General features: G+C 36.5%; 1 protein-coding gene across 1 annotated transcript in view; it reads left to right on the plus strand.

Moving 5' to 3' along the window:
- The window catches only part of ptprq (protein tyrosine phosphatase receptor type Q), a 34,053-nt gene extending 19,770 nt beyond the window's left edge, over positions 1-14,283 (plus strand). Inside the window, exons 16-39 of the mRNA XM_079873470.1 lie at positions 399-550; positions 641-782; positions 2,130-2,411; positions 2,549-2,872; positions 4,048-4,166; positions 4,250-4,436; positions 4,513-4,754; positions 5,098-5,164; positions 5,252-5,410; positions 6,796-7,015; positions 7,113-7,186; positions 8,120-8,219; positions 8,326-8,454; positions 8,642-8,686; positions 9,105-9,131; positions 9,416-9,497; positions 9,697-9,787; positions 11,230-11,306; positions 11,421-11,555; positions 12,120-12,245; positions 12,634-12,782; positions 13,457-13,592; positions 13,713-13,836; positions 13,957-14,283. Of these exons, the coding sequence (XP_079729596.1) occupies positions 399-550; positions 641-782; positions 2,130-2,411; positions 2,549-2,872; positions 4,048-4,166; positions 4,250-4,436; positions 4,513-4,754; positions 5,098-5,164; positions 5,252-5,410; positions 6,796-7,015; positions 7,113-7,186; positions 8,120-8,219; positions 8,326-8,454; positions 8,642-8,686; positions 9,105-9,131; positions 9,416-9,497; positions 9,697-9,787; positions 11,230-11,306; positions 11,421-11,555; positions 12,120-12,245; positions 12,634-12,782; positions 13,457-13,592; positions 13,713-13,836; positions 13,957-13,994 (3,227 nt within the window). The 3' untranslated portion in view covers positions 13,995-14,283. The remainder of the gene's footprint in view (positions 1-398; positions 551-640; positions 783-2,129; positions 2,412-2,548; positions 2,873-4,047; positions 4,167-4,249; positions 4,437-4,512; positions 4,755-5,097; positions 5,165-5,251; positions 5,411-6,795; positions 7,016-7,112; positions 7,187-8,119; positions 8,220-8,325; positions 8,455-8,641; positions 8,687-9,104; positions 9,132-9,415; positions 9,498-9,696; positions 9,788-11,229; positions 11,307-11,420; positions 11,556-12,119; positions 12,246-12,633; positions 12,783-13,456; positions 13,593-13,712; positions 13,837-13,956) is intronic.

Consider the following 14,283-nt stretch of genomic DNA (forward strand, 5'->3'; position numbering starts at 1 on the left):
GCTATTCTTTTAACTGATCTGTTAAAATTTAAATCTTTGATTCTTTGCTTTGAAATTTGGAGTTTGTTTAAAATTTGAACATTTAAAACAGATCATTTGAATAGGCTGATGCTTGATCTTTGAAAGTTTAAACTTTTTTTGAACTTTAAATATTTAAGTTTTTGCTTTGGAGTTTGCTTGATATTTGACATTTTTATACGAAAATTGTATTTGAATCCTGATGTTTGATCTTTGGAAATGTAAACTGTTGTAAAACTTGAAATATTTAAGTCTTGGCTTTGAAAAGTGAATTCTGAACTAAGAAATTTGAATGGCCTACATTGCAAATTCATACAACTACAGTATAAATGTGCAGACTTAAGGTGTCTAATGTCTAATGGGACTATTTGTGTGTCCAGGTCCAATGTCTCCACCACGCAATCTCAGTATTTTTAACCACACTGCGAATTCAGTATGGCTTCACTGGGAACCTAGTCCAGAGCCAAATGGAATAATCCAGCACTACGGATTCAGAATACTCGAACTGAACACATACACGTTCAGATATCAGGTAGTGCATCTATGTACAGTATATGTGTGATTATGATCTTTGATTTTTCTCTGTGTGTAAATTAAACTCGCATGCCTCTGTCTACTCAAGAACTCATCAGATGCGTCTACACAAGCAGAACTGAGTGGCTTCAGACCTCATAATTCATATGAAATCAGTGTGTGCACATTCACTAGAGCAGGAAATGGGGATCAGTACAGCCTGCCTGTGATATTTACCACCAATGAATCAGGTAATACTCACTCACACATCCGTCCGTGTCACATGGTCCTTCAGAAATCATTCTAATATGCTGATTTGCTGCTCAAGAAAAATTTCAGGTAACACTTTAGTTTAGGTTCCAATTCTCACTATTAACATGCATATTACTAGGATTAGTGCAAAGGTCGGACTCCAAATTGTGGATGAAAAACCATCAAGTCATGAATAGCTCCATCTATATCAGTTCTGAAAAGACTGACGAAGTCAATAGTTACATTACCTGGACCAAGAAGTTACAGTGGAGCACACCATCAGCTGTGAGCAGATGGAAAGCAGCAGCATTGTGGAGCTTCTCGGCCATCAGCGAGGTTATCACTACCATCAGCAACCCAACCCTGCGAGCCAATCTCTTCAATACCACCATACTATACCAGCATTACTATACGGGAGTGAGACATGGTCTCTAACTAGAACAGATGAACAGAAACTCACTGGAACTGAAAGTGCAATGGAGCGAAGAATGCTCAGTGTCACTCGAAGAGAAAAGATCACAAATAAATGTTTCCGGGAGAAGTCAAGGGTGAAAGATGCGTTCACAGAGGGAAAAAGAAAAAGCACAGATGGGCTGGGCATGTAGCTCGAATAGAGGATGATCGATGGACGCTGAAAGTGACAACGTGGTAACCCTATGAGATTAAGCGACCTCTCAGACACCCGCCAACTCTATGGTCAGATTCCCTAAAGAAGAGTTTTGGCAAAACCTGGATCCCCACAGCCAGATACAGATGCAGATGGGAGAAATTCTGTGACCTGCATCATCCACCGGAATGATTGATTACAGGCCGAATGAAAGATAACTAGGATATTGTCTGTTTATTAGTTCTTATAAAGCACATTATTGCCTTAGTCTGACCATATTCTACATTCTTTAATCCTACCCAATACCCAATAACTATTAATATGCAGTTATTAAGAGTTTATTGAGGCAAAAGTCATAGTTAATAGTAAGTGAGAATTTGAACCTAATCTAAAGTGTGACCAAATTTCTTATATCAATGTTGAAAACATTTGTGCCTCTTGATTTTGTAGAAACTGTGTTGCATTTTTTCAGGTTTCTTTGATAAGTAGAAAGTTCAAAAGAACAGCATTTATCTGAAATAGAAATCTTTTGTAACATTATAAATGTACTTTACTGTCACTTTTGATCAATTTAATGCATCATTCATTAATATAAGTATTCTTTTTTTTTTTAAACATGCCAAATGTGAAAGACCTTAACCTACGGCATTAGACTGCAAAGTCATTTTTGTTAAAAACTGCATTCTTTATTTTCAAGTGTGTTTGTTATATATCTGTGGTGTCTGTGTGTATGTTGCAGTGTCAGATACAGTTGGAAATCTGTCCTGCTCTGGATTGGATTGGAATTCAGTGTACATGGAATGGGAGCTTCCGATTCATCCTAACGGAGAGATTCTGCACTACCTCATTCGCTCTGGCGATCTGGAGGAGGAGGCCCATCCTCTCACACTCACATACACAGTGGCGCACACTTTCACTGGCCTGTCGCCTGACGTTTTCTATGTCATCAGCGTGGCTGCAGTTAATTCAGCCGGAATAGGGGAGGAAGCCAACTGCACGGCACACACTCCACCAGAGTCAGGTCTTGTGTCATTTGGTTGCTCATATGTATGATTTGAAAAAAAACAAAACAATGCTAAGTACTTTGGCATGCAACTTGCTCTGCACCATTTATGCTACAGACATGATCATGCAGATTGTTTCTTTCTCTTTCTGCAGTTCCTGGTCCTCCCCAGTCGCTGACCATAATCGACGTTACCTCTGACAGTGTGTCTCTAAGCTGGCAACATCCTGTCCATCTTCCTGGTCTTCTGCAGGGTTTTAATGTAGAAATTAAGCAATTGGCAAGAAATTGCGAGCAAGAGCAGCCCGTGGAGTCTTGCGTGGAGAGTGAACTTGTGGAGTGGGTTGAAGGACAAACCAGCGGAGTCACACTTTCCCCTCTGCTCAAATATAGAGAGTATCGTATGAGAGTGGTGGCGTTCACCAGGGCGGGGGCCGGAGAACCCTCAGAGTGGATCCACACACAGACGCTCGCAGGAAGTATGTTACACCTGTGTGCTTATAGACACTGTCATAACAGAATCACAAATGAGATGGAAATGTTCTCATCTCAAATGTTTCTCCTTGTTGACAACATGAGAATGTTGCATGAATCTCCTTCTCAGATGTTTCCCTTGAGAAAAAGATCCCAACAATGTCAGATCTCAAACTCAAAAACTCTTCAGAAACATTTATCATTAAATTCTTTCAATTTGGATTCTATAGTCTCACTGCATGTCTGCAATTCTATTATGTCAGGTTTTTGAGGCAACGTTGATACTTAATTGTGTTCAATAAAAATTATCACATTTTTGTAATTTAATTTTTTCTTATAAACTAAAAATATAGGAATATATAGATAAAAATATTAGTTATATGCATACTATATTTATATAAATGCAATTTTGTCATTTAATTTTTAGAACGTGTTTCTAATAAACTAAAATATAAATATGTATATTTATTGATTGATTAATATAAAATAGAATTATTTAAATGTCATTTTGCAATTTAATAAATTTTTTTCAGAATGTGTCTATAGCTTCTAAAAAACAAAAAAATATAAATATATATAAAATATATATTTATTGATTGAGAAATGTATATTTATATGAATATGTAGAAAAGATATAAAACATTATCTAGAGGTCATACATTATTATTTCTCTTGTTTTCCCAAAATAATCAGCAAGATAACTTGATGTATTAGTATTTTTGTTAATGAGTTTTAGAGAAAATTAGAGAAAGGAAGAAAGGACAGTAATAATGCATGACCTGACCTCTGTGCATGAACTTCATTGAGTTTGGAATACATCATTTATCTTTCAATTCTGTTTTGACGCTTCTATGAGATTTCCGCAGTATGCAGGTATCTTGTGAATCAGCTACGTTCTCACAGCTTTAGTTCCATACTGAAAATAAATGGACTGTTGTTGAAGCTCTGCCCAATCCATTAAATTTGATTCAAGACATCTCAAGATCAGCATATTTTCCACACATTTTTGAGCATTTGCCTTTTGCAAAGAGCATCATGACTGTGTACACGTGCAGCTTAAAGGGAAACTTCATTAAGTCTCCTGAGCTTTTGAGCAATAAAATGTTCCTCTGGGTTGTCACATACATATAGCATAACAACAAAATAGCCCCAGCTCTTTATCTCTACCTCTTTACGTTAGACCCTGATGCCCCTCCTGGTGCCATCTCACTGGTTCCTTCTGCCAATGGGTTAAAGATTGAGTGGGACGAACCATTGGTCATCTCAGGGCCCACCTCATACATCATTGACATCACTGCTGTGAGTTCATAAACTTTAGAAATCTTGTTCATCTGTTCACTTTCTGATAGTTTCTACTTCAATTTCTCTTTGTTCTCTTGCAGTTGGACGGTTTGGGATATAACATTAGCTTAGTGCGGTATTCAGAGGAGATCAGGACGGTGGTTGTCGGGAACCTGACTGCATTTACCCTGTACTCTATTACCATCACCGCCTTCACGGGGCAGCTTTCCAACGCTCGCACAGACGGAAAAGCATCTGAACCCGTACTCGTCAGAACCCTGGAGGATGGTGAGGACGTTTGAGCATGCCTGTTTCTCAGATACTTATTTGCGCTTCGTGTGACATTTACGGTTGTGTTTTCCAGAGCCCAAAGATCCTCCCCAAAATTTGTCATTGACGGTCATTCCAGAGGAAGTGACACGTGTATATCTAACATTCTCTCCACCGGATGAGCCGAACGGAAACATCAGTTCCTACCGTGTCGCCATCTACCGCAACGGACAACTGGATTTCTACATCAACAGCCTGTCTGTGATCAGCAACCCTAATAACACCATGACGGCCATTATAGATGGACTGAAGGGTGGATTCAATTACAGCATAAGGGTAGGAAACTAAAACCAACTTTGTTGGTGTTTTCATACTTGGTTTGATTGCTTGGTTCAACTCCAGCTTCTTCACCTGTAAGCACAGGTCTCTTTCTTTTTCATACTGAACTGTGGTACGTTTGCATCATCTAATATCTAATATTACCACACCACTAGCGGCAGCTATTTCAAATCGTATCCAAGTAACAACAGAGAATGCAGCACCGAAAATGGAAAGCAATATTTGCATCACTCTTTTTATTCATGTTAGAACTCAAATATTGCTTGCACAAAATGGTACTTGTAGTTGTTTGTTGACTTTCACAATTAGGCCAAATGCATTTGTTTTCTACTTGTTGCAGATAGCAGCCGTGAACGGAGCTGGTTTAGGTCCAAGTTCTGAGGTTCATGTCACCACCGGTGTGAAAGGTATGAGAAAACATAATACTTGAGTAAATCAACTGCTCTATTTTGTTGAAGTGACTGTGACTTTAAGATCCTGATGGGTTTATTTAGCACCACCCAAGCCAACAAGGACGCCACGGGCTGCTCTGAACAATGCTGGTGTCGTCATCGCATCCTCCAAGACCATCACAATCGAGATGCCTGAATGTTTCTTCACTGATGACCATGGACCAATCCAAAAAGTCCAGGTCATAGTTTCTGAACCAGCAGGTATTAAAATCTGACATTTAACACTATATATATATATATATATATATATATATATATATATATATATATATAATATATGTGTATATACAGTGCTATGCATAAGTTTAGACACCCATGCTAAAGTTGAATAAAAAGAGGAATAAAAAATCATCTTTTGGAAATTGAACTTAATGCCTTAATTTAAAAAATTAGGAAAAATCCAACCTTTAAGGACACCAATTTTCTTTGTGAATGAATAATGTATCGTAAATAAATAAATGTTCTTCCTTAAAATACAGGGTGCATAAGTTTGGACACCCCTATGTTAAATTCCCATAGAGGCAGGCAGATTTTTATTTTTAAGTATTTAAAAAAAAAAAATTTTAGGATACTATGCATCCTGATAAAGTTCCCTTGGCCTTTGGAATTAAAATAGTCCCACATCATCACATTGCCTTCACCATACCTAGAGATTGGCATGGGGTACTTTCCATAAGATCATCTCTCAATGCAAATCAAACCAGCTATTAGGCTAACTGAAATAAAACCATGCCAATCTCTAGGTATGGTGAAGGCTATGTGATGATGTGGGGCTATTTTAATTCCAAAGGCCAAGGGAACTTTATCAGGATGCATAGTATCCAAAAAATAAAATAAAATAAAATACTTAAAAATAAAAATCTGCCTGCCTCTATGGGAATTTAACATAGGGGTGTCCAAACTTATGCACCCTGTATTTTAAGGAAGAACATTTATTTATTTACGATACATTATTCATTCACAAAGAAAATTGGTGTCCTTAAAAGTTGGATTTTTCCTAATTTTTTAAATTAAGGCATTAAGTTCAGTTTCCAAAAGATGATTTTTTATTCCTCTTTTTAGTCAACTTTAGTATGGGTGTCTAAACTTATGCATAGCACTGTATATATATATATATATATATATATATATATATATATGTGTATATATGTATATATATATATACACACACAGCATTATTGGGAAAAACTAATCCAATGCATGCACAATATAGCAATAATGACAACAAGCACAAGAAGCCATGTTTATGCGTTAAATTGCGTTAAATTGCGTTAAATTGATCAAAAGTGACAGTAAAGACATTTATAATGTTACAAAAGAGTTTGAATAATTTCAAATAAATGCTGTTTTCAAAAAAACTTTTATTCATCAAATGTATCACGATTTTTTTAAATCTTACCCTTTAGTTTATGTGCTATATATAGCTACACACACAGAGGCGTTGTATTGTGAACATTAGAGTATGTTTGTACAGTACAATATGTTCATAATTTATTTAAAAACAAAAAAAAAATTCAATCATATGTGTAGTAAAATGATTTTATTGAAGGGTTTATTGCTAAATTGTTGCTTTAATGTTGATGCAGTGATGGACTACGGTAATCTGTCCAACTGGAAGAGTGTTTTCCACCAACCTACCGCTCCGTACCTGACCGACGAGGGCTTCTTGAACCCAGGCTGCTTTAAGAAATCAGAGCGCATGAGCACAAACACTAACACATACACCATAGGAGCAGACGAGGGCTGCCTGTCTGAAGATGCCAAGACTCTTTGCAACGGACCCCTCAAACCCCAAACACATTATGTGTGAGAGACATATGCACACACGACTAAACTGGGTTGTAAATATCCTAATCCAGGAATCTTTTTAACCTGTTCTTTACTGTTTATTTTTGTATTGTAGGTTCAAATTTCGGGCGACAAACATCCGTGGGCAGTACACAGACTCTGAGTACTCAGAGAGGGTCAGAACGGCAGGTATGGACGCAGTTGCTATAAACTAATGTTACAGTATTAATCCACCAAGAACTACTGATTTCTCACTTACATTTACCCTTGTTCCTATCCGAGTTTCATTCTTTCAGTATTCTGTTGTATATACTTTCAGTTAAAGGGATAGTTCACCTAAAATTCTGTCATTGTTTACCATCGAATGGACTTTTATGATCCTCTTACAGTGCTTTTTTATTTTAGAGCTTGACAGCCCCAGTCCTTATTCACTTTCATTATTTAAAATATATATAGTTTTCCATTGAAGAAAGAATGTCATACAGATTTGAAACAATTTTAGGGTGATTAAATGATGTCACTTCCTCTGATATTTAAAATTTTGGGTAAATTATTCATATATATTTCTTTAACTCACTAAACTTTTAGTTTTTATTTATTGCTTATTACTAATTATATTTTCTTTAATATTGTACTTTTTATTATACACTTTCCCCTCAAACATTTCAAATAGAAATATCGTTATATTGCCTTATGATATTTCTGTTAGCATTCCTCTTATTATTGCTACTTTTATTCATCAAGGATGCATTAAATTGATAAAAAGTGACAGTAAAGGCATTTATAATGTTACAAAAGAGTTCTATCTCAAATAAATGATGTTCTTTTGAACTTTCTATTCATGTTTCCACAAAAATATTAAGCAGCACAACTGTTTTCAACATTGATAATAATAAGAAATGTTTCTTGAGCAGCAAATCAGCATTTTAGAATTTCTGAAGGATCATGTGACACTGAAGACTGGAGTAATGATGCTTTGCATCACAGGATTAAATAACATTACAAATATATTAAAATAGAAAGCAGTCGTTTTAATTTACTAGATTTTTGATCAAATAAATGTATTGTTCTTTGTGAACAAATACTGCTTCTGCTGCATATAAATATTGACTTTGATTTCAGATGACCGCCTGCTAACCAGAAATGAACAGATCATTCTTGGTGTCCTGCTGTCATTTTTCCTGGCATTGTTTTTCATTCTGATTATTTACGGATCTGTGAGGTAAGTTGATTGTTATTGTAAAAAGAGGCTCAACAACTAGTATTTCCCAAAAAGCCCCAGTTTTTTCCTGGTTTAACAACTAGACTCTCTCTCTCTCTGATCCCAGGATCCACCGCAGACAGAAGGAAGGTGGGACGTACTCTCCACGCGAGGCTGAGATTATCGAGACAAAGTTCAAGCTGGATCAGCTCATTGCAGTGGCCGACCTGGAGCTCAAAGAGGACAAGATTAACCGGTGAGATATCATACACTGTACATGAGCAGTGGGCTTTAGTTACATGTGGATATATGTGCTTTAATCTGCACTTTCTGACTCACTAATTCCATCATTTGACTCACACACTCATTCATTCTTTCACTCATACACTCTCACTAATCCAATCAAACACCAAACACACTTACTCACTATCCTCTGTTCTCAGGTACTCCTCCTTTTTCTTTAGAAGGAAGGAGATTTTTGTCATCCAGTAAGTAGACAGTGATGTTGGTGTTTAGCTGATGCATGACATTACAAGTATTTTCATTCGTTTTAAATGTAAAAGTTTTATTTTCCCAGTTGCATGTTGTGCTGTTGGTTCCTGGCTTTGAATCTGTTTTATTATGAATGACTGTGCCAGAGTAAATGATCTCCCTTGCCATAATTTGTGGCTGTTCGGTTTCATACTTCTGCTCTGCAGCTCTGCTCTGCTTTGTGTATTTCTGCCTGAAAGATCAATCAGAGTGACTCTCCGATTCGTTTTATGTTTGTGTGTCTTCGTCTAATTAGATTGTGTAGTGAACTTCACTCAGATTCATTTCTTATTTATCAATGGATTTGAAAAAGTAACCTAATTTTTTCAGTCCAAGGCCAATTTCATAATAATTCTCTACTGTCTAATGTTCCAGGCTGCTAAGTTACAGGAAATCTCTCAAGTAAGTGAAGGAGACTTTATGGATTGATTGATATTTTCTTCATTTCCCTATTTTTATCCCTTATTTATTTGTCTAGTATCATTCAATAAGCAAGTCCCAAAGACAGATGATTATTACCCTTTACCACCTGCTCTTTAGTCTTTTGTGGTTTGTTTAGAGGTCATAAGATACATATTCTGTAGAAATAATGCGTGTTGCTGTGGTAATAATTAAAAAGATGATGATTATTTATGATTTTGTGGGTATTTTCATGCTCTCTTTATTGCTCTCTAACACATTTGCAGGCCAATCAGTAAGAAATCATTTCTTCAGCATGTGGAAGATCTTTGTGCCAACGACAATGCCAAGTTTCAGGAGGAGTTTGCTGTAAGTTTTAGTGTTAAATGTGTGTGTGTAGGTGGGTGAGAGAGAAAGAAAGCTCTAGTGAACTGTAAAATGAGTTTCAGTGACACATCATTCTGATTGGGCACGTAGTGTTATGTGCTCAATGGTGTATGTCTTTCTAGAAAATCTATTCCGTGGTTGATTCATTTTCTTTCTTAACCTTTTCTACGGTGTGTTTCAGGAGTTGCCGAAGTTGCTTCAGGATCTGGCCACTTCAGACGCTGACCTTCCCTGGAATCGCTCCAAAAATCGCTTCACAAACATTAAACCCTGTATGGAAAATTTTGAATTCTGTCATTGTTTAGTAGCTCTTATGTCGTTTCGAACCTGCATGACCTTTTTGTTCTGTGCAAGACAAAAGGAGACGTTTAAGAAAATGTAAACGCTGCAGTATCCCATAATTAAACAATACAATGATTACATGGTGTCAAGCTCCAAAAAGGACATAAAAGCACCTCAGACGTATCCCATATGACTTTTGTGCTACTCTATCATTCAAAGTTTGGGGTCAGTATGATTTTTTTAATTTCACTTAAAGGAGAACTCCGGTCAATTTTAACATTGAGCTCATTTTTTTGTAAATTTGGAGTGCTGTCAGTACAGAGAACAACGACAAAAATCGGTGTTGCCTACACCGTGTTATCCTCTTTTTAAAATTTGCACCCTGTTGACTTCAATGGGGCAAGTTTTAAACCTGCTTTTAGCCTCTTAACATCCTTGATGTGTCATTACAAGTGCACAGCCAATGTGAGTGATTCCTTCAGAGTCAACACACGGTGAATCTGACTGCAGTAGATGTGCAAGATATGAATAAAAATGATGTTATTTCAGCCAGCGCACATACCTGTATTTACATCCTGTTTTCGGATGAAGTCTACAGTAGTCGATTGTCGAGTTCGGGCGCATGATCGTATGTACTAAACCTATGCGCGTGAACTCGACAATCGACTACTGTGGACTTCGACCGAAAACAGGATATAAATACAGGTATGTGCGCTGGCTGAATTAACAATTTTTATACATTTCTTTCACATCTACTGCAGTCAGATTCACCCGCGTTCACTCTGAAGGAATCACTCACATGGCTGGTGCACTTGTAATGACACATCAAGGATGTTAAGAGGCTAAAAGCAGGTTTAAAACTTGCCCCATTTAAGTCAACAGGGTGCAAATTTTAAAAAGAGGATAACAAGGTGTAGGCAACACTGATTTGTGTCGTTGTTCTCTGTACTGACAGCACTACAAATTTACAAAAAAAATTAGCTCAATGTTAAAATTGACCGGAGTTCTCCTTTAAGTTGACCAAAGTTGCTTTTAAATGATGATAAATACAGTAAAACCAGTAATATTGTGAAGTATTATTACAATTTAAAATAACTGTTTATTAACAGAATTTATTCCTGTGATGCAAAGCTATAGATAGATAGATAGATAGATAGATAGATAGATAGATAGATAGATAGATAGCTGTGAAGTCATATGGACTACTTTTATAGTTCTTTTATAAAGCTTTTTTTTTGTCATTTGGGGTATTAATTATATCAATATAATTTATGCTATATGGAAAAAAACGTTTTATTTTTGTTCTACGAAAGTCATGCAGGTTCTGATCGACATGAGGGTAAGAACATGCTGACAGAATTTTAATTTTAAAACTTACCAGGCTTTCTTTATACAAACATTGTTAACACATACTTTAACACTTCTTGTTTAGATAACAATAACCGAGTGAAGTTACTGTCTGAGCCAGGAATGCCGGGGTCTGACTACGTCAATGCCAGCTTCGTCTCTGTAAGCGCTTGAGACCGGCCCACATATCAGCTGTCTCTCCTTTTATACTGCGGCACAACTTTAATTGAATTGGCTTAAACTCCTGTTCTGTTTTGTCTTGTCTCTGTGTCTCAGGGCTATCTGTGTCCTAATGAGTTTATAGCCACTCAGGGTCCTCTGCCTAGTACTGTCGCAGACTTCTGGAGGATGATCTGGGAGACGGGGACCAAAACCATCGTCATGCTCACTCAATGCTTCGAGAAGGGCAGGGTGTGTATGAGTGTTTAAATATAACATATATACACATATATTATGTAAACAAAAACTTTTATATCAGATGCGATTAATCACGATTAATCGATTTGACGGCACTACTTGTTTGTTTATTTATTTAATGTATAAAACCCATTTTATACAGTGAAAAATATAATTTTGGAAAATGTTTCTCTGGAAAATAATTGCTTTCTTTTAATTTTCTAGCCACCATTACAGTGTTGTTTGATGTATAAACCTTAAGAGAAACTTAAAACCTGTTAATAGATTGAAATTTCCAGTAAGTCTTTAGTAAACAGTCATAATACCAGATTTGATTTGATAATAATGTATATATTTATTTAAGTAATTTTTATTATTTTTTTTTTCACATTTTTTGCACTATTTTTACTCTTCAGAGTGTATAATATGTAGTATATACTGTTAATTAATTCTTTTAATTCTTAAAAAGTAATTAGTTAAGTCCATATAAATAATTTACATCCAAAACACTTCATGTGAAGGTTTGACAGTGATCTGCTGAAATATATGCGTTACAAGTAATGTTGCTATATGTTTCAGATCCGTTGTCATCAGTACTGGCCAGAGGACAATAAACCCGTCACTGTTTTTGCTGACATCATAATCACTAAACTCACAGAGGACGTGCGCCCTGATTGGACGGTCCGGGCGCTCAGAGTGGAGAGGGTAAAACAATGTGCATCTTTACATTGTCAGCATTGTCTTTACATTGTCATTTTTATCTTTCAGCTCAACTACTGTCATAGCAGAGCAACAGTTTAAGAGTTAAAGTTGCCAAAATTGCAAGCTGGTTAAATGTACACATCCAGTTAAATGGCATCCAGTTTAATTTAAAGAAAACTCTGTTGCCCCTGGAGTAATGAGGTTTCTTGACACACTTGCATGTGTTGATTGAGTATTCGGGTCTGTGGATACATACTTGAGTTTTTTTGTGGCCTTACTCTGAGTCCTAACAGTGCACAGCAACACATACACACACATGTGGGTGGTTAGATGGATAATTAGTCCCCAAGGACACATTTAGCCCTTCCTTTCTCTCTCTTTCTCTCTCCAGCATGGCAACTACATGATTGTTCACCATTTCAACTACACCTCATGGCCAGAACACGGCGTTCCGGAGTCCAGCTCCACACTCATCCAGTTTGTCAAAGCGGTCCGCTCCAACAGAGGCCATGAAAACACAACCATCGTTGTCCACTGCAGGTGTGTGCTATCTGAGGTGTTGAAGCTTTTCTCTACAGTCTGCTTCCATTTTTATGTTTGAGCTGATTCGGACTGCATGGAGTAAAAGATAAAGCTAATTACAACTTAATTTCTTAATTTTTTCGGAAGTTTCTAGTATTTGCAACTTTATATTCACAATTTGACTTATAACTCTCTACTTCTGCTTTGTCTCACAATGTCTTTTCTTATTTTAAACTATTCTTATTTCTAAACTCACAATTACCTTTTTATTTTTTGTATTTATCTGAGGCAAAAATAAGCTTCTACAAAACTGACCAGTGTTTTCTTATTATCAATGAGATACTATTATAGACTTTATTATTTTGAATTAGTTTTTAGTTTTGTCTTTTCTGTTTTGATTTTAACTATTTTTTTGTAAATTAGTTTGTCATTTTTATAACTTTTTTTCATTGTCTGTATCGTTTTTATTCATTTCTTTTATTCATTTTTAGTACACAAAAATAAACTAAATTTAAATAAGAAAATTTTCCTCAGCAACTAGCTCAAATAAAAAAAATTTTTTGGGGGGGATTTCAGTTAACTTTTATTTTATTTCAAGTAAAAAAAAACAAAGGTTGACAAAAAGGTTTCATGGTTGTAGTTTAACATGTTTATAGATATTATGTATTAATATCTAATGTGTGTATGTGCAGTGCTGGTGTGGGCAGGACTGGGGTGTTTATAGCCCTGGATCATCTCATTCAGCATTTGAGGGATCATGACTTTGTGGATATATATGGCCTGGTCGCAGAACTGCGCAGTGAGAGGATGTGCATGGTGCAAAACCTGGTAAACCCATTCAAAAACTGACAGATTTCATTTCATCTTGCAAAAGTAGTTGTGTAGACTAGTGTGAGAAGATCATTTTTCAGATGTTGATATCTGCCTCTCTCTCTATCTGTCTCTCAGGCTCAGTACATGTTTCTGCATCAAAGCACTCTGGATCTGCTCTCTGCAAAAGGAAACAGCCAGTCCATTTGGTTTGTAAATTACTCCGCTCTGGAGAAGATGGACTCGCTGGATGCGATGGAGGGTAAAATATATCCTACAATCAATGCCTTGTGCAGTGCGATTAAAGCTGGTGGTTAAAGATCTCTGTCATTCTTTTGTCTCGTCTTGATGGAACCGTATTTTGTCACGTTTGTTCTCTCAGGTGACGTAGAATTGGAGTGGGAAGAGACGACAATGTAAAAGGGACACTTGCGTTCTGTCACTTTGTTGGTTGTGAAGGAGACATGGAGACTCGTGGAATCCATACACAGATATGCTGGGACTTTGGAGCTTGGGGCCAAACACTGAGCAAAGGATAAAACGAGGAATAGAAGTGATTCAGAAGCAAACTCAAATATTCTCGCCTAAATGGATTGACTCTGGCTCACAATCTCACATCCAGGAGACACTCTCATCCATCAAAGTTTTTTTCTTGTCTGGTTCTTGTCCAACTTCTGTAATTATTGTATCTCTACCTACTGTAGAATAT

The sequence above is a fragment of the Squalius cephalus genome (assembly GCF_949319135.1).
Source record: "Squalius cephalus genome assembly, chromosome: 6".
In the NCBI taxonomy this organism is placed as follows: Eukaryota; Metazoa; Chordata; class Actinopteri; order Cypriniformes; family Leuciscidae; genus Squalius; species Squalius cephalus.